General features: G+C 40.3%; 1 protein-coding gene across 2 annotated transcripts in view; it reads left to right on the top strand.

The window, feature by feature from the left end:
- Positions 1–19656, top strand: part of EYA1 (EYA transcriptional coactivator and phosphatase 1) — a 92214-nt gene that overhangs the window by 6860 nt on the left and 65698 nt on the right. For both annotated transcript variants that reach the window (XM_063327044.1, XM_063327043.1), the window contains exons 3-7: positions 579–706; positions 2554–2616; positions 13706–13786; positions 15697–15766; positions 16146–16291. In XM_063327044.1, coding sequence (XP_063183114.1) covers positions 583–706; positions 2554–2616; positions 13706–13786; positions 15697–15766; positions 16146–16291 — 484 coding nt within the window. In that variant the 5' untranslated portion in view covers positions 579–582. The remainder of the gene's footprint in view (positions 1–578; positions 707–2553; positions 2617–13705; positions 13787–15696; positions 15767–16145; positions 16292–19656) is intronic.

Raw genomic sequence — 19656 nt, 5'->3', positions numbered from 1 at the left:
CGCAAAGCAAACAAGTGAGCAGACATAATAATGTTTTAATGCTGCATTTGTTTCAACGGAAACAGAGGAACAATTAAGTAGTTTGCCAGAGTAAACACATACATCAGGAATATCTCATTCCCTGTCAGTAGATGATAGGTTTCCACAATTGCTTCAAGTGTTTTATTTGGTTTGGAGGCCCCTTTATATTGCCACTGAGTGGTAAATCTTGAAAAAGCAGAGTGTTAATTTGTTGTTAAGAGAATATATGTCTGCGTGTATCGGTGATTCCGTCTTTTTACTTATCTAAAAATACTATGTGACAGCGATGTTTAAAGTGCAGTACTCCGTATCTAAATTTTATTCTGTTAGAAGCTCCAAAAATAATTACGGTAGCTGGTCAGTTGTGTGGGGGGCTACAAAATGAGTTTAGCACTAGAAAATATCAAGTTTGCAGAAGCTGTTAATTTTTTACTGTTTTCGGGAGGTTGATTAATAGCGGGCGGTGTCTCGGTGATAGACACAGGTGTATAACATAGGTAATTCCTCTGTAATCCATGGTGAATATGTCACTAAAACTAGTTGCATCTTGTTTTCAGGTCTATGGAAATGCAGGATCTAGCCAGCCCACACAGCCGACTAAGTGGTAGTAGTGAATCCCCCAGTGGTCCAAAACTTGATAACTCCCATATAAATAATAATTCCATGACACCCAATGGCACAGAAGGTGAGCCGCCATTTTTTTCAGTCTTTCATAGTTTGTTTTTTTCTCCTTGTTGCATTGGTGTTCTTGCAGTCAGTAAGCCGTACAGAGAAAATGTTTTACTATTTTAGGTGTTACGTGTTTTTGTAATATGGTGTATAGAGCCGATGGTCAATGTTTATCAGTAGTCACTATTATCGAGTTTCAGCAATAGCTTTCATGCCAGGTTTATGTTCCTTTCGTGAAGTTTGACTGGACTGGGCAGGTAGTATACGCAGGGCTTAAAAAAAAAAATATTAAAAAACCCCCGAAAGGGTAGGTTAGCGATGAGAAAAAAAGGAGGTTTTTACAATTGTCGTACTACAAACTGCAGTCTTTCAGTCTTTTCCACTATTTTGGTATTTCTTATGTTCTCACTTTTTGCAAGCTCCTAAGGCTATGAAAGTTTCGTCAAGTAGGCTAATAAAACTAAGTGTCGAAATTTCCTCGGGCTAGCTTGCTGCTCTGATGGAGTGGCCAAAATTCAAACAGGTGTAGTAATTCAATGGGGTAAACTGATACCTATTTTTCAAGAAGCAGTCAGGCAGTTGATAAGTTATGTTTGTTCTCAGTAGAGTACTAACAGCAGAACAACCTAACGGCTTTGCCGGTAATATAATACATATACGATACATATAATAATACATATAATGAAACACAGAACGGTTTATATAATAAGCAGCGAAAGATACTCGTTCCTGCAACGTTTTTACGGCAACAGTAGGAAAGATCATACATGACATTTGGCTAGCTGTGTGAACAGATATTTTAATGCATTACGAGAAAAGAGAGTCACGCAGCTTCAAATATTACTTTTCCATATAAACGTATAGCTAAACAACTGTTGTAGCAAAGGTATGCCTTTTTTTTCTGAAGAATTGGGTCATACTAGTGCTGTCAGACTGTTTAGGATTATGGACGTGCGTTGCATTCTTCCAGGAAAGGCACATGTCAATCAAACAGATGTCGTCCCCCCGCAATTCCCCAAACATTTCTGTTATTCATTCTAATTGGAGTCCTCTGTAGTGGGGAGGGTTTATGGGTTATCAGATTAACAGGCGTTTGTGCCAGAGTTGTGTATAATTTACTTTTTGCTATTGCTGTATAAGTATTGCTGCAATCAAATATTAAGCCACATGCTAAAGAAAAAAAGCAGCTTTTAAAAGAATAAATAAAGTGCTTAATGTGTTAATGTAGTTTAAGCAGAAAAATATTTCACGTCCACAGATGAGTCTTCTTCCTTTTTAATACACAAGTATATTATTGTATTTTTATAACATATTGTCAGGTATTATGTTATTTTATAACATACGTCAGGTACCAGTTTTGGTACAGGATAAAATTGCTCGACCCTTTCAAATTAAAATTCCTTTTGCCCGCGAAAGCCTTTGCTGTAAACTTCACCAGCTTTTGTAACTTCTATGGAACTGGAAGGTTCTTTAGTAGCATAAAAATAGGGAATGTTCCTTGAAAGACACTCACCATCTGGCTCGACGTTTTGTTCTCAGTAGTTGTGTGCAGGCACACACGCTGGAAAATTGGGTGCTTAATATCACTTTGTCAGGAAATTAGCTGTATATGGTATCTACTCATGGACTGACCTCAGGTAGCAAATAATTTTGGAAATAATATCCCCGTTTCTCAGTAGGTATCAGAGTTTATCGAAGATAGTAGATTAAACCATGATAATTTATTTATTTGACATTAGAATTAAAAAGCTCAGGCTTATTAGTTCTGGGGGAATTCTACCCAGAAAGCTCTAACTTGCGATACACGTTTACCTTCTGAGCCGGAGCCCAACGCTTTGCTTTTCTCTGCAATTTTCCCCTCAGGTGACATGACCCTCCTCAGCACTGCAGACTGGTTGCTAAGCCCTAGCGCACAGACCCCCGCAGGTTTGGGTGGCTGCAGTGGGTGCAGCAGGCGTGGGCGCTCAAGCATGCGTTTTTTCAGATCTTGTCCATGAAAGCGTCCCGAGAAATAGCTTGTGCTTGGCGATTCTGGTCTAAAAAACCTCCTAAATTGAAAATCCCTGTCTCTGATTGCTCTTAAGTGGCAAATAAGGAAAAGTCTGAGACAGAAAAATAATTGGATAATTTATTTCTGAATTAGATGTGTGCCAAGAGACAAAATTGGTGAGCGAAGCAGATGCCTAAGTATATGAAGGTGGAATTTTTGCTCTTCATCTGTTTTATCTTGAAAAAATGGTTATTTTAGGTTCCTTGAGCTTCTAAACCGGCTTAAGGAAGAACGGAGTGAATGAAGCAAGGGTTTCTTAATTTTTTTTTCATGAAAAGGTGAAGTAAAATTATTTGTTCTGAGATTCTTGAAGCAGAATCCTGCTGAGACACAAGTGGCAGACTGTAAGGATGCAGTCGTAAGGGCTTGCCAAACACCTTTCTTGAAGTGCTGCAGTGTGGTTTGCTTTGCTTGTTGCACGCGGAGTGGCGATGTGGGTTGCAGAAGCTTCACATGTTAAATATAATATGTGAAACCGACGTCTAATCTACTATGCGCTCATTCTCACTAACATGAAAGAGCCCTTCTTTTCTGGCGTAAGGGACCTTCATGTGAACGAGAAACAGGGCCTCCAGGTATTTGCATGTTATAAATATCTTGTAAAGATATGTTAAATTTGATTTGACTATGGGTGTGGTTTAGGCAAGTTTCCATACCCTGAAGTTCAGGATATGTTCGCTAGATGAGGGGGAGGGGGAAAAAAAAAAAAAAAAAAAAAAAAAAAAAGAAGAAGAAAAAACCCCCCAACCCTGTCCCAAAGTGAAATGGCCCTGTTTCAAACAAATGTTTATTAATTCCTCTAAGGCACATTTTCAGACTTGTCTCTTATTGATGTTGTTCTACAAGAGGATGTGGTTGGAAGATAGCTCACAGTTATCAGCTAATATTTTTAGCTTCACACTTAGTGGTAAATTTTCAAAGCACTGAATGGAGATTTAGTTGGGTGATTGAGTCTGAGTTTAATCTCTGTGTGCAGCTTTCATATAATAACTCTTTGTGTGTTTAATTTCACTTTAGTAGAGCAAAATTACTGTAGTGCAGAACTAACCAGGTAGTGCTGGCCAAGGACCGCAGCCAAAGAAATTCAGGGAGTTTTGGGTGACTGGTTTTTATTTCCTTCTATCTAAACATTTTTAAACAACTCTGATTTACTACTTTTTGTCTCAGATAGCAATTCCTCGATGGGATCCTTTTAGAGCATAGTGATTTCTGTAGAACAAACGCTATTCTTTTAAGTTTGTTGCAGATCATGAGACGGTCTTCATAGCTCTGGATGTATGTATGGTGAGGGGAAAGTAGGACTTACTTAACATCTTGATTTAAAAAAACCATAGCTAATAAGAAGTATTTACTTTGCTGGTGCTTGGGTTTTTAATTCCTCTTGTCTGGGACAGGCAGCATGGTCTTCAAACCAGTGATGGGGAAGTAACAAGGAAATTATAGACCCTGACCAGTCAGAGATTTCCCAGGATCAAATGCAGAGGAGTAAGACTAAAATACCTGTCTAAAGACACTCAGAAAAATCAGTTCTGGCATGCCAGGATGGAGCTGATGGTATAAATACTGCAGTATCTGAGTTTTCTGTGATCTCTCTAAGAGTTTTTCTGCAAAATACCCTCTGTTGTAGGGAAGAGCACACACTGGACACCATTAAAAGTTTGGCCCTGTATAAATTGCCTTTAACAGAAAATCTGTTAAAAAAAAAAAAAAAAAAGAGAATCGAAGTAGGGACCAAAATGTTCATAGTCGTGCCTTATCTCTACTCTTCCTTGGTCAGCAAATTGCTGTGGTGGGTTGATACTGAAGGAGTTAAAGAAACAATAACAACAGAAGCTAATAAAATTGCCATTCGTTAAGTTTTATCAGACAGCTAGTGGCTATTCCAACAGCAGTGCCCACTTTGGTGGATATACTTTAGAGGGGAAAGGCTGCCAGTAATCAATAAATTTGAAAGCAGTAGCAAAGCTGTTTTCCATAGCAGATAACTGCATCCAGTTTCTGCCTGCAGTGATCTTTACTTTTACCTAAAGAATGTAAATCAGTTCTGATGGATTACACAGAAGCCTGTGGCCCATCATGATGATGTTTTATGCAACTGGAATGGAAAAGAATAGATGAAGACTGGGAGAAGGAGCCATGGTTTTCCAAGCAATTACACTTCATTCACGTTAGGAGCATGGGGCTGTTTCTGCCCTCATTTTTGAGTGTTCAGAAGGAAGAAGAGAAGGCATTTTCATATCAAGTGGGAAGGGAAAACGGATAACAAATTGAAGATCAGATTTTCAAAGATACATAGGAAGGGAGGCTTCAAAGGGAGTTGGACATCAAAATTCTTTTGGGAAAAAAAAAAAAGGCTCTTGCTCTTTAAGTACCTGCTGCAACATGAGAATGAGATCCCACACAAAGGCAGTCAAAGCTCCCCACTACGTGACTATATAATGGGTAGCCATTAGAAAGGTTGTTTTAACTCCGGTGAAGGTAAATCCATCTTCAGGGTTTCAAAAGGCATGGCTGTGGAGTATGTTTGCTGTCAAGTTGCAATATTATAGAATGGAGAAAGAAATGTTTTCCAGTGTTTTCTGAAGTAATGGTGGAGTAAGATGTTGAAATCCATAGCGAAGGTATGAGCTGGTCATTGTTATGGCACATGATGTAGATTTCTGTAAGTAAATTATATGTTAAGTATTTGTTGTAATTCTAACAACACTTTGTAGCACTCAAAATAGTATTTCAGTATTGCAGTCAAGCCTGCACATCGCCAGTGAATGATTTTTAATATTGTATGTTATTCATATTTTTTTATAGTTATTCATAATTTTGTGTACTTTGAGGTGCAAAGTTGTGGTAGCTGATAGCAAGCGGACAAAATGATCCTCCTTCGGGAGACGTCTGTGTTCTGGTACCTTTCAATTGCTCATTGCTGGAGTTTCTGCCAATTATGTATGCTGAAGTTTCTAGACTTGTGTTTGTGAGGAAGAGCTTGATGGTATGAAACTTGTAATTGATATAGGGATACCTCCATATTTAGACATCCAGAAATCATAGTGCACTAAAGGTAAATCTAATATTTGCATTTTAGTAGGGTGTTAGTATCAAGAACTATTGATGCTAACTTCTTTACTCATCCCAGAAGAGTGCAAAAGGACAGTTGTGTGGCCAGAGGCAAAGACTGCAGTGGTGCCAGGCCCCAGACTGGCACAAGCAACCTGGGGGTCCATAGGGGCTCGTAACAATCTTCAACCTGCTGCCACTTCTGGGGTATGAAAATGATACACAGATCACCACCCATTTATGTGAAGGCAAGGGGCTGACTTGGACTGTCTTTTCTTCCCTGCTCTTTACCTTTTTCTTCTTGCTGTATTACATTGTCTTCCTTCCAAACTCTTTGTCTTATCTGTGCTTTTATTCTCCTGTTTCCCCACGAGTCCTTCCGTCTGTTCCGAGCACACGTAGCATAATGCTCTATTATTCCTCTTTTATAGGTTTTTGGCCAGTGAAGTAACTTGTCTACTTCTCTGTTGGCTCAGTCCAGCAGCTCCTGTTGCAAGGTCTTGAGGAGGAGACTGGCTAATAAATATTTATATATTTATTGTCTTTTCTGTATGTATGTGCAAGCTTTGTGAAAACTTCACCAATTCATTTTCCCCCATAAAATTTTCCTGAAAGAAAGGACCTCATTTAAGCAAAAAGTTAATAGCAATACTGGTTCCCACAGACATTTGAGGGAAAGAAAAGACTCCAAATGACAAATGACTTAAAAAAAAAAAAAAAAAAAAAAGAATGGAACATCTTGGAAGCCCCATTATTTTAATATTATTTATTTTTGCAAGCTTCTCTTAAATGTGTTCACAGCACATGCTGTTTCAGACTGTGGATGGAGCGTGGTGATGTGAGAGCACCCTCTGAGTGTGTCTGAGGGTCCCAGAGCCCTGCTGGCACGGTGGCTTTGCACAGGCTGCGGGATGTCAAGAATCGTGGAATCATAGAATCATAGAATGTGTTGGGTTGGAAGGGACCCTTAGAGATCATCTAGTCCAACCCCCCTGCAGTAAGCAGGGACATCTTTAACTAGATCAGGTTGCTCAGAGCCTCATCAAGCCTGGCCTTGAATGTCTCGAGGGATGGGGTGTCCACCACCTCTCTGGGCAACCTGTTCCACCTGTGAAGATATTCACTCCATCACCGAAAACTGTAACTGCAACACGTTGCACTAGGTGCGGTGTCTCTCCAGTGGGACCAGCCTGTTACCACGATCTTCATGTGTGCAATCGCATGATTGCCCAGCATAAAATAGAAATATCACCCGCCTGTCCAGTAACACAGATGAGAAGGAAATACAGCCCTGCTGTTGGTGTGCACCAGCAGAAACTCCAGGGAACAGGAGTAGAGCATCTCAGTCTAAGCTCACACCTTAATAGGCAGTAGGGTGATATTTGAAGAGCCTTAGCGACTTCAGAGACTTGTGACTTGATGATTTAGCACTTGCATTTGCATCTTGTAATCTTCTGAGGGGTTTTGCTTGTCACAGGTAGATGAAAAAGCATGAAACTGGGTGACACCTCAGGGTTAGCTGTGTTATCTGACCCCTGGTTGGTGAGGGAAGTACCTGTTCCACCTAGTTTGATAAGACAGGATGGGGAGTTTGCTGCTGCTGGGTGGAGAGGAATGCAAGCTGGCACTGTCCCTCTTTGTCCATGTGAATTTAGCTTTAAGTCTGGCGGTCCTGGACTTCAGACCCTGGCCAAAAGTGGTATTATTTCCCATTTATGAAAGGTCCCACCTGCTTTGTCATTCTGCCTCTGTCTTCATGTCTCAGTCTTGCGTCTTGTACACCCAAATGGCAGAGTGGGCTTGACTTATCCACGATACTCTCTGTTCACTTGAAGCCCTCCGTCTTCCCAGAAGGCAGCTGAAGACAACCTTCTTTGCTATCAATGGCTGGGGCTCTGACATTGTGTAGCTGTTCTCTCTGGCTTTGGTTAAAGAGTATGGATATTTTAGATGGACTATGTGCAAACTGCTAAACGCGTGCAGGGGAGTTGCCATGGTCAGATTCCCAATTGAGGATTTATGAAGGCAAAAAATAAAAAAGGAAATAGGTAATAAGGCCTCTTAAAGGATTGTCTCTGGATATATGCTGCCTCTGGACAGGAAAGATACAATCATTTGGTTTAAATTGACAAGTGAATGTGAAGGGGTAAGAACATTAGTTTGACTCAGATATTCGTGTCTCCTAACTGCAGTGAATAAGACTATTTTAACCCATGACTGTACTTCTTAGATCAATATCCAGGTTAAATCTTGATTAGCAGCTACAAATACTATCAAAACTTGACTCCATCCAGATGGTTTTGAATTTTTCTGATTTTGCACTGTAGCGATGATGCCATTTCTTTGTAAATTTAAGGTTTTTACTGCTAGATGAGCAGCTACAATGAAGTTAAAGCTCTTTCAGTTGTAATGCAAAATGTAAGAGGAAGATGAGGGTCTTGGGGGAGCCGTGTGTGCAGGGAAGGCTGGGTGCTATCTGCAGCCCAAATACTGCAGAAGTTTTGAAGCCTTCCCTCATCAGAGGAGGGGAGAGCCGGAAACAGTCTGGGCTTGAACTAGAATGTGCTGCTTTGAGCAGGGACTTTCTTTGAAAACTAAACATAAATTTAGTCTGGAAATTACCTTGTAGTAATTACCTTCTGGTAATTTCCAGACAATGAGATTCAGGAAGAGTCCTCTGCTTTGAGAAGCAGAAGCAAGTAAGTTTATCAGGCGTCATGGTCAGGAGCTGATGAATTGATAGTCTGTGATAAAAGGAATAATGTCCTGGATAGGAATTAGTATAATTGAGTAATCTGTTTATAAGTAACCTGTAGCCTTTAGTAACCTTTTATAATCGCAGGATTCTTCAATAAAAACAGAGGAGAGTTTCAATAAAATAATGGAAAATCATATAATCATAGAATGTGTTGGGTTGGAAGGGACCTTTAAAAGTCATCTAGACCAAGCCCTCTGCAATGAGCAGGAACATCTTCAAAATATCATCAACTCTGAGATTCAAGGTAGAATTTTTGTCCTGTTGTTAGTGACAATTACCTTTGAGCTTCCAGGTGAGCTTTGGGCTTCTAGTGGGTACAGAAAGAGTATAGTATCAAGCAAAACAGTGTATGAATGGTAATGGAAACACAAAATATTTAATCATAAAATTATAGAATTGTCTAGGTTGGAAGGGACCTTTTAGATCATTGATTCCAACCATCAACGTAACACTGCCAAAACCAGCACTAAACCAGATATCTAGCCGGTGTTTAACTGCTAACATTATTTGAAGATTTCACCAAGAGACAAACCAAAGCAGGGCTAGAGATCGTATTTATAGGTATGTCTATAAACAAACTAACAGCCTCGCTTATTTTGTTGAGACTCTTTGTACCCCGTGAACACTGAGAGCTGTCAGCCAGGAATGATTTCGTTTCGCCCCCTTATTTATATAATACAAAGAATATAACATTATAGTATTAATTTAGTCTTAAAACAGCAAAATTAAAACCAATTTAATAAGTCAAGCATATTTGGCTTAATGCATATGGCATAGCTGTTAAAAAAGACTAGTTCAGTAAAGCAAGCCTTATATGTATTTTAGATAATCAAAGTAATTTTAAAAATATATTTAAAAACCTTACTTCTTGCATGACTGAAGGTGCGATCTTTATGATGTATTCATATGACTTCTGTGTCAGGAATGGCCAAATGTTAGGTCTCTAAATCCATATTTAAAACTGCCAGCATCTCATTCCTCAGAGCGCTCTTTTTTCTGCTCTATACACCAGTGACTGCATGACAAGCTGTGAGCTCAGAAAGTTGTTACTTGGCAAATGAACCTCATAAACTTGTGGGTTCTGCTCTGAAGTTCTCTTTCTCAGTGGAGTTCAGAAATGGCCACGTAAGTAACTTTTAACCACCTTTTGTAATATGGCTGACAAAAGAGGGCCCCTGCAATCTCTGAGTGTCTTAAGAAGAGATATCTTCACAATTGATATAATGTTGGATCTGCAGTTATGCTATCTCAGAATTTTTGTGCTTTTCTCAGAGTTAGCATGTGTGTTATTGTCTACTACTCCTATTTTTTCTGTTATTCTATTGTGTTGTTTTCTTAAATGGTTTATTTTTAAATCTTGTTTTTAGAGTCTCATAAATGACTAGAAAAGAAAAATAAGGAGGGAAAATATCTCTCTCGACATAGCTTCTTAAGCTCCTTGGTAGATAAACCAAATCTGTACCAGTAATTCTAAATAACGGTTGAATTTTTGCAGCAGATTAGGGATACGTTAGATTTCTTACTTCTTATTGATAATCTGTTTTGTTACCTGAGTGGTTTTGCCGGCACTAAAACTTAGCATTTTTCTAAATCAGGGTTTGTCTCTATAATGCAAGTCTGATAAATCTGCACCTCTGTTCTGATAGAGGAGCAGGAGAAATGGGAACTCTCCTGTTTCACTTTCTGCGGTCTCTGCCGTGGCTGAGTGTGTTGCTGGCAGTTACCATCAAGCTAGTGGCGCGTTCTGCGTAGCTATGGCAGTATTCCCACTGATTGGCCAGTGTCATCCTGTGAAAGCTTAGGACACGTTGCAGAAATGTTAATTGTCATGGAAAATGTGGAGAGCTGAAATCCAGAGCGTGCTTAAGGAGCACGTGGCAGGGCCAGATCTGTGCCCATCCAAAGCTTTGCTTCCTTGGACGGCTCAGAACGTCTCTCATGATAGACACGGATTACTGACGTGCTGCTGTGATGGACTGGCAGGCTTGTAACCTTAAGAAATCCCTTTGCAGCTCTCTTTCCCCGTGATTCTGGGAGGAAATATGCTCCATTGCAGGTCAGTTTTTGTCTTGGGCAAACGAGAGACCTTCCTTTGCAATGAGAATCCAGTGGTGAATATTTCCAACTGGCAAAAAGGCTCAGACGGAAGGAAATACGCGGTCATTTTCTGGCATTTTGATTAAAATGCTTGGGGAATAGAGGGCTTTTCAGTTCCTATCCATCTTTATTAAATTCCCAACTAGCTGCGGCACAAAGTCTGTTAAGGTCATGGTTGTTTCTAAAGACGGCATAATAGGGCTTATTTATTATCACCCTACTAATGGGTATCCAGATCAGGAATAATGTGAACCGCTTTCTTATCGCATTTTTTTCATATATCGAGGAAATACAACAGCTGAGAGAGGAGATTTACGGAACAGTTGTTATGAAAAATCTGTGAGCACTTCAGTCAGCAACTAAAATTCATTTCCATGAAGAAAGTACTGCAGTGGATTTCATATGGGTTTTCCTGTATCTTCAAAAGTCATATGTTTAGTAAATAACAATCAGTTACAAACACAGTTGTACTGAACTATTGCTCATGAGTTATAGAGGCAGAAACTCCATTTTGATGAGGTTTTTCCCAAAATGGTATCTTTAACAAGGATCTGACATCCAGATAAGTGTCAGAGGCGTGTGAAGTAGGCTTTTAAACCAATCGCAAGAGAGGCATTTACATCCACTTAGAAAGAAATTACCCTAGAAATCTTTATCTAGAAGAAATAGGTCTCTATATTGTGTGAGGTGGCTCAGTGTACTCCTCAGACTGCTCATTTGCAGTGATCCAAATGATAATTTATTTTAGAAGGAATATAGAAGAATTGTTTCTCCAGTGGAAAAGAGGGGAAGAGTTTGGAGAAAGCATATTCTGAAATCTTCCACCCTTTACCCCAAGTTGCGTTGATCTGCCTCATCTTCCTCTCCTTTCCTTCCCCAGCTATAGAGTAAAGTATCTTTCATTGTTATTTCCAAAAGTATAATTGCATTATGGAAATTAGGTCCAGAGGACTTGCAAATTTTTGGGAAAGCTGGAGTATTCTATGGGGGGAAGTATTAGTCTGACTGTAATACGTAGCTGTGATAAACTTCTAAGAAAAAGTAGAAGATAATGTAGATGCTATAATTCTTGGTATCTAGATTGACAAACCATTTAGAACTTGCTCTAAAAATCTGGTAGTTTCTGGAAAACTACTTGGGATAGACACTTGGCACACTTTGCAACAAATATTTTGTTGCATCTGTGTGTTAGACTTTTAGTATTTAGTTATGAAATGGATGTTGGATATGTTATATGCTGTGTTTTTAAGAAATACATTTGTATCAGAGTTGTAGTTCAGATCATGAGTGCACTCTTGAAGTGGACCTCTTGGCCACCTTTTCTTACCACACGTTAATTCACCTTGTGGAGTCTCTTGGACTTCACTTATTTCCAAAAAGATGCACTGCAGGAGTGCAGCTAACATTCTCCAGCTGCTGGTGGGTGCTTGGGACAAAACTAAAACCTAGCATGAAGTAACCCCCCAATACCTAAACTGTGGATACTGGACCCTCTGTGACAACTGTTTCACTCCGTGAAACTTTTCTTACTGCACTGCTTGCTAATGCAGACAGAGCAGAGTTTTGTGTGGAGCAGGTATTGATCTCCAGAGTTAGCATGTGCAGACAAAACATCCTGCATGAGAATCAAAAGAAAATAGTGGGCGATTAGTAAAATCTTGAGAGATTGCATGTAAATCCCTTGGATGAGGTCAGGTGAAGGAAATAGCGAGGCATGCAGAAATAAGAATTTGGATTGGCAAGGAAAGGAAAGGTCCTTTGTCAAAAGGGGAAAGCGCCTCTCCCTCACCCTTGGCAAACCTGGCACCAGAAGGGTTTCTGCTAGTGATGGTTGCAATTCCTGAACGTGTATGTATAGACAAACATACATGCACACACGCACGTCTACGTCAAGATGACACTAAGGCTTTACACGTCAAATAGGATATGGTTTACCTTGGTTTTCTTGGATTCGCTTTCTGCAGTGTTACTGAACTGCCTCCCTGAAAGGTCAGGTATGCACCAGCGCTGGTGCGTGGGAAGCGGTGACGGTGTGTGTCCACTAGAGCGAAAGCGGTGGGATGTTGTTGATAGTAAGATCAGCTCCATTGCTTTCTGAAGCGTCATCCTCAGTGGCTTTTGGTGTGCTGTAACTCCAAAAGCTAGGCATGTAGAGTGGATTTGAGAGATTGCCGTGCTGATCTGATAACTCCTTGGGAGTAGGTATTGTGCACCCATGCCAGGTCAGCCCCATCCTTGCTCCATGGATCGGAATACTGTTGTTACTGAGATTGTGCTGGAGTAACAGAAAGGGAAATTTGTTTATTTATTTGGGGCTTTATTAAAAGTCATTAATTACTACTTAATTATGAAGCAGCATGAGCCAGGAGAGAATCTCTCTTACTGTCATTCTTTTTTACTCTTTGACAGCTGTGTTGGGTTGTGGGTGCAGAGGGAATAAAATGGAAAAGCATTCTTTGAAGTATCTGGTGAGGATTGGGTCCCCTTTGTTTATTCAGGGTTGCTGAGTATAAAGTTGGTTTTCATTTTGAGAGGAGAAATCCACCATGAGGAAAGTGTTTCACTTCATCACAAATTCTCAAATTTTTGCTCTGAAAAGTTATTTGGATGGAAAAAAATAAGTGAACAGCCCTCAGAGAAACTAATTTGAAAATTATTTCCTTTTTTGTCTTGTTCAAATTGCTGTCTTTCAGGCCTTTAAATGTCTGTGTGACCTGATCTAAATGTGGGCCCTTATTGTTGGGTCTGCAGGATTAAGAGGAATCAGGACAGGTGCAGAGAGTTGCATGGGGACTTTTGGTTTGTTACAGTGGCTCTTATTCCTTGGGGACAGAAATAACCCTCTCGATCATTTTATATGTATGTGTAAATCATAGCTGCCAGTACTTTGCATTGTTTGTATACACAAATACATAACATGCAAAATATCGATAGCCATGATTTAAAACATTTTCGGCAGATTTCTGTTGTATTGAATTTGTGGCTGTAGTGAGTGTGTGTGCATGCGTGTGCAAGAATATTAGGTGCATATAGAATATATTTTATTTATATTTCTATAGTTAAAACAGAACCAATGAGCAGCAGTGAGATTGCTACTACTACTACCACAGACGGGTCTTTAGACAATTTCTCAGGATCAGGTAAGGAATAAACAAAGGTTTTAAGCTCAGCATTTCTTCATTTACTATTTTCTTTTCCCATGTGGTCTAAACCTGGGCACAGCTGTTAAAAAGTCTTGTGCGCTTTGCAGCTTATGCCTATTTCTGTTCATCGTACTCAGACAGTGTGAGTCAATAGGAGTTTTCCCCGAGTAAGGAGCATTACAGCATCAGCCTTATTGATGTCCATCGGTGTCTTTGGTGGGAGCCTCACTAGGGAGTATTCTGGCCCAGAGTAATTACTCTTTTGTTTTCTGTGAGTAAACATACCTGCCTCTGTGATTAGCGTTGTCATTGAGGGGTAGGTCTTCCTCACTTATTGCAATTTATTATTATCATCAAGGTATTCATTCTTTTGTCGGGCTTTTTTTTTTTTTTTTCTTCCTGGAAGCCAAACACATCTTAGCTGCTGAACACGCGGGAGACAAACACTGTGAGAAAATCCTGAGATGTTTGCACAGTTTTGCATACCTGTGGATTAACTGTGGTAGTCCTAGCACACTGTTTTTATGGTGCAAATCAAATTAAAAAAAGGATCTAATACTACGTCATGGGATTATATTTCCAGAGTAGCAAAATTTGACATCTCACAACCAGTCAGGCTCCAAGTAGCCGACTCTTTTTCTGGTCTTGTCACAGCCTCCATTTTCTGCGCGTGCTGTTGAGTATGAAACTATCAAACTTGAAAGGCGAAAAAAGGTTGCTAGAGTATTTTAAATCTCTGAAAGAAGAAAAGGTAGCATGTTTAGTAGTAGCTATGTACATCTGTGGCGATCTGACTAAAGGTCGGACCGTAACGTTTGAGATATCTGCAGCCTCCCGGGCCACAGAAAAAACTATCAGGTGTGGAAGGCACGGAAAGAGATTCCCTGCTTCCCTCTGTGCTTCGCGAGCACTCCCAGAGTGTAAAGATGATGGATTTTCCCTGTAGTTGGCCAGGAAAGGGGTAGCTGGCAAAGGGTAATTATCCGTGCCTTGTTTATTTCCAAGTACTTAGCAATAGTGCCTGTTGTTTCTCCGGCTGTCCGATTTTACAGTAGTCTCATAACCTGCCGCTGACCCCTTCCTGGCAAAGGCTTCAAAACCCACCTTTTGGGACCTCGAGGAGAAATGGCACCCAAACGGTAACCAGAGAGGGAAGGGCTCCCAAAAATAACGCCCAGAGCAGAGCGCGCTGGCACACCTGCCACGCTCCCGGCAGCACCCACAAATACCGAAAGAAATGAGGATGGGTTGGCATGTCGGCAGCGGGAGCAGAGCCGGGAAGCAGCCGGCTCTTTAGCCTCCTGGGCTTAAGAGTTTCTCTGTGGTCATGACATCTTTATGCAATACTGAGTGATTTGAAAGTATTTTAGAAAGCAGATAAGATGGGGGAAAGAGAGAAGGAAGTGTAATCTGGTAATACATCGTCTGCATTATGGAATTATTTAAAAAAAAAAAAAAAAGAGGCACGTGCTCTGAAGCTGGCCATATGTTTTCAATCGAGGCACGCATAAAGCTCCTTCATAAAATGTAGGTCTTAAAAATTCTAAAAGTTAATAAAATGTTGCACTTGAGATATCAATAATCCTTTGAAAATATGAAGGGAAATGTTTCCATTAGGAAATAGGTTGTTTGCATTGAAAATGTTGTCTGTGTGCGAGCAAAGAGTAAACTATTGCTCAGGAGTTGTACAAAGGGGCAATTTAGTATTTGAAATTCGTAATCAAGATTTTAATGTTAAGCATTCTTGTATAGTTCCTGATAAAATATTATTTTCTATCTAAGGTATCAATGATATTTGAATTTAATTAAAATCTTGTTAATACTCTGAAATTCTATTAGGAAAAATAATATTTATCTTTGGTGTGTGTATTTACACTTCTGTGTGCTTTCTTTTCTCCTTGGTGCAGCAATTGGAAGCAGTGGTTTCAGCCCAAGACAAACACACCAGTTCTCCCCACCACAGATTTACCCTTCCAAGTATGATATCTTTTAAAAATAATAATAGTAGTAGTAATAATAATAACTGAAATAGGCAGATTTTAACCTCATTTAAAATAATAATTGGGTCCATCTGTTAAGTCATAATTTAAACCGCAGCAGCTTCTAGGGAAAAAAAATATTTTTTTTAAATGCTAAGAATGTATTTGAAAAATATTTGGAAAGTTCTTATTTTACTTATTCTTTTATTATGGATTTCTTATTGTTGTTTTGTCTTTGTCTTACAGTTTCCGTTGTCTAGCACAGCCTATGATTATGTGTTAATGAAGTAGCAGGATTATAATAAGGCTAAAAATAAGTACATGCATGTCTGTCTAATGCAGCGTCTCTCCTATTTTCTGTCATTTGTAATCAATAGCAGACCATACCCACATATTCTTCCTACCCCCTCTTCACAAACGATGGCTGCGTATGGGCAGACACAGTTTACAACGGGGATGCAACAAGCTACAGCTTATGCCACCTACCCCCAGCCCGGCCAGCCCTATGGAATCCCTTCGTATGGTAAGAAACCACATCCGTGTTATTTTATTCCAGAGGTAAATATTTTTTAGAAGAAGATTGCGTGACCCTCGGCTCAGTGCTTAGTGGGGCGGCTGTGCTCCCGAGCATTCCTAGTGGAAGACTGGTAATTTCCCCATTGGAGTGATGCTTAATTTATGTGTTAAAGAGCTAAGAAGCTACTCAAGAGGATGACTTTCTTTTGGGATCAAGGAGAGAGATTCATTAGGTTTTTATTAGCAATGAAGTGGGAAAAGAGATCTAGGGACTTCCATTACACAGGCAGAGCTCCTGGTGAGTTGCCGAGGAGCTTTGCTCTCCAGCAATGCAGTAGGGTTCATCAGTACATACAGGTCTAAATTTCAGCTGTTCCAGATTACTGGAACCCAAGTGAATCAGTGAAGCTGTGCTGATTTTCAGCAGGTGAAAACCTGATTAAAAAAAAAAAACAACCAAAAAAATCTCACTTTTAATGTTTTAAAACTCCCTGGAGGTGAAAACTGAGGTAAATTGCCACTAAAGCTCTGTCTGCCTGATGAAGGAGATAGTACTAAGTAGCAAATATTTCCAAAAAAATTTAATTTAAAAACAAGCTGCTGTGGGTGAGACCATTTTGCTGCCAGACTGTCTGCTGGCATACCACATAGAAGCTCGGCAGCAAGGATGCAATTTTAGAAAATAGGTCTTATATTCCTCTGTGGCAATATATTGAAAATACACAATCTGCATGCTTTTAGCAGTATATTTTGTAAAGATACATTCAGGTAATGTAAATTTTATAACAAAAGGGCATAACTCGCAGTACAAGCTGTGCCCCTTAAAATCATTACAACTTTTAAGTGCAAAACTGGTGAATCTTTCATCCTGAAATCTGCCAAGTTGAAATCCACTGGGTCTCAAGCGTATCCTACAGCAGATTACTCTGGGCAACAGGTACAAGAAATAGATTAATATTTCCCTTTACTTTAAGAAAATGTGTTTCATTAATATATCATCAATAATTATGATCCAAGGAGGCATTCTTCCTGTGGCTACAGCCTTGATTACTTACCACCAAAAATATGGTGAATTGGATGTTTCTGTTTCAGTTCCATTCCACATATTTAAAACTCACGCACACAAAATACGTGAAGGATATTTAAGGATATTTCCAAGGCTATGGAGATGGGGATTCTTCCCACCCCCAAGCCCCCCAAGCTCGTCTTGCCGATGAGCGCTTGTCTGCTGTTTCCAGCTGGATCGGGTGGTGTGATAACAGATGACCCCTTTCCCCACCACGCTCTTCTGGACCCGTTTATCCTGTGGCCACCTCATGTTCATACTTGGCTGGCTGCGGTGGCTTGGGCAGCCCAAACAGTGACTTTTTTTGGTTTTTGCTTTGTTCCTCTGGATGAAATCCTGACCTCACTGAAGTCAGCTATAAAACTCCCCCTGACTTCAGCAAGGCCTTGATTTCCCTACTTGAGTTTAGCTGTCTCATAGTCATCCGAGCTATAATTGAGAGCTGCTTTACTTGGCAGCTGCTCGTGGGGGGGTTAACATGCCTGCCTGCTCTTTTGTTTTGTTTCTTTTTTTTTTTTCCCAGTCCATCCACCGTGCCTAGGACTTTGGATAATTTTGCCTAACATTTTACATTGCAGAGCTGCTTTTGGCCGCTGAACCCCCTGGTTCCTGAGCCATGTGGATTTTAACGCATTTTGTTCTTTTCAGACAGTCCCTCGTGGCTGGGGCAAAGGTGGTCCTCAGGGAAGTATTTCATAGCAGTAATATTTAAAAGCAAATAACCATTAAAAAGTTTTGGGACCTAACACCATATATATTTTTGCATACTTAAAGCACATCATATAGTCCATGTTCCCAAAATAAACTATATGGGGAACGCTGGGATGCTTATTTGCAACCCGCAAAAACTGAAGCCTTGCGTAGAGCCAAAATTCTCCTCTTGGGTCTGCAGCTTAGACCCCACGTACCATCTGCCTTTCCTTTTTCTCGTCGAGGCAGAGAGCTTCCAGCAGGTATAAAGAGAGGAGACTTAGGACATGCGTGGAAGGAAGAACTCTGAGTTGGAGTGGGGGGCATCACCCTTTTTGTTTCTTCACTCTGGGGCTTAGTGGGGGGAAAAGTAATCGTGAATTCACATATCAGTGTTCCCTCACGTTTTCTCCCTAGGGCAGTTTGGGAAGGTGCTGTCTCGAATACACCTCCAGCTTCTTCATTTTTCCACTCCCCCCCTCTGCCACCGTGGTGCAGGGGAGCGGGCAGGAAGGGGGGTGGAGGGGAATGCCACTGACAGCTGCCTCCCAGGGGCTCCTGGCTCTGGTTCATCTGCAAAGCCCCTGAGGAGGCTGGAGAATTTCCTGCAGCTCCCTCCTCCTGCCCGCTCCCGTACCAGCGTCTCGCAAAGGCTTTGCTTAGCAACTTCTTTTCTTTCCAGATATTGGCAGTCCCCTTATATTTTCTCACTCTCCCTTCCTGCTTTCTTGCATACGTTAGTCTTGGGAGAAGGAGAAGGGACCATCAAGGTCTGATGAGTGAAGGCCTTCTAGATGAGAGCAGGTGGGAAGAATAAGTCCTAGGAGATGAAAGGCTCTTCATAGCATGGAGGTTTGCAAAAGGGCACGTCAGTGCCAAGTTGTCTTCACTCAAGTGGCATCCTCCTGCCTCTGCCTTTGGTCGACTCCTCCTGCTTCCTCGGAGATGGAGAGTTAAATTAGGCCGTTAGAGCTGGACTAGAAATTTAATGCTTGATTTAGTTAAACATTCTCTAAGCAATATTTAATCAGCATTTCAGAAGTCCTTAAAGAGACAACAAATAGAGATTGTCGATACCGAAACATCCATGGCAGGGGTTTCCCCTTGGAAACGAGGTGTCAGATTCAGCATTGGGATGGTTTAATTGTAACATGAAACAGAAGATGCAAGTAAGCACTGGGGAAAAACAAGCAAACAGGGTTAGTCTGGCAGTTAGCAGGTCTGGCAGAAGGAATTAAGGGTAATTAATGACAGCAGTTGAAAAATAATGATTTAAGAGGCAGAAGAAAATATGCTGCCATTTGTATATAGGGAGATATCAAAGTTTTGCAACCATAGTAACTTCTCAGCCCTCTCCTACCTTCAACCTTTGTTGAATATTGTTTTTTTAAAAAAAAATCCAACCAGGAAATGGACTTAGATTAACAGTAATTTTCAAAGGAATGTTACTAATTCACACTTAGTTAATTCAGTTCAAATAACGGTGGTTTCTGAACAATGAGGTATCACTGAATGCCACAGTGAAACCTAAGAGTATTGTATTACTTTTCCATTGCTTTGGCTATAATTATTTTTAAATGGTAGTTCATGTTGGGACAACCTTATAATTAAAACTA

This window comes from Chroicocephalus ridibundus, chromosome 2 (assembly GCF_963924245.1).
Source record: "Chroicocephalus ridibundus chromosome 2, bChrRid1.1, whole genome shotgun sequence".
NCBI lineage: Eukaryota > Metazoa > Chordata > Aves > Charadriiformes > Laridae > Chroicocephalus > Chroicocephalus ridibundus.
This window is presented reverse-complemented; position numbering and strand designations above follow the sequence as displayed.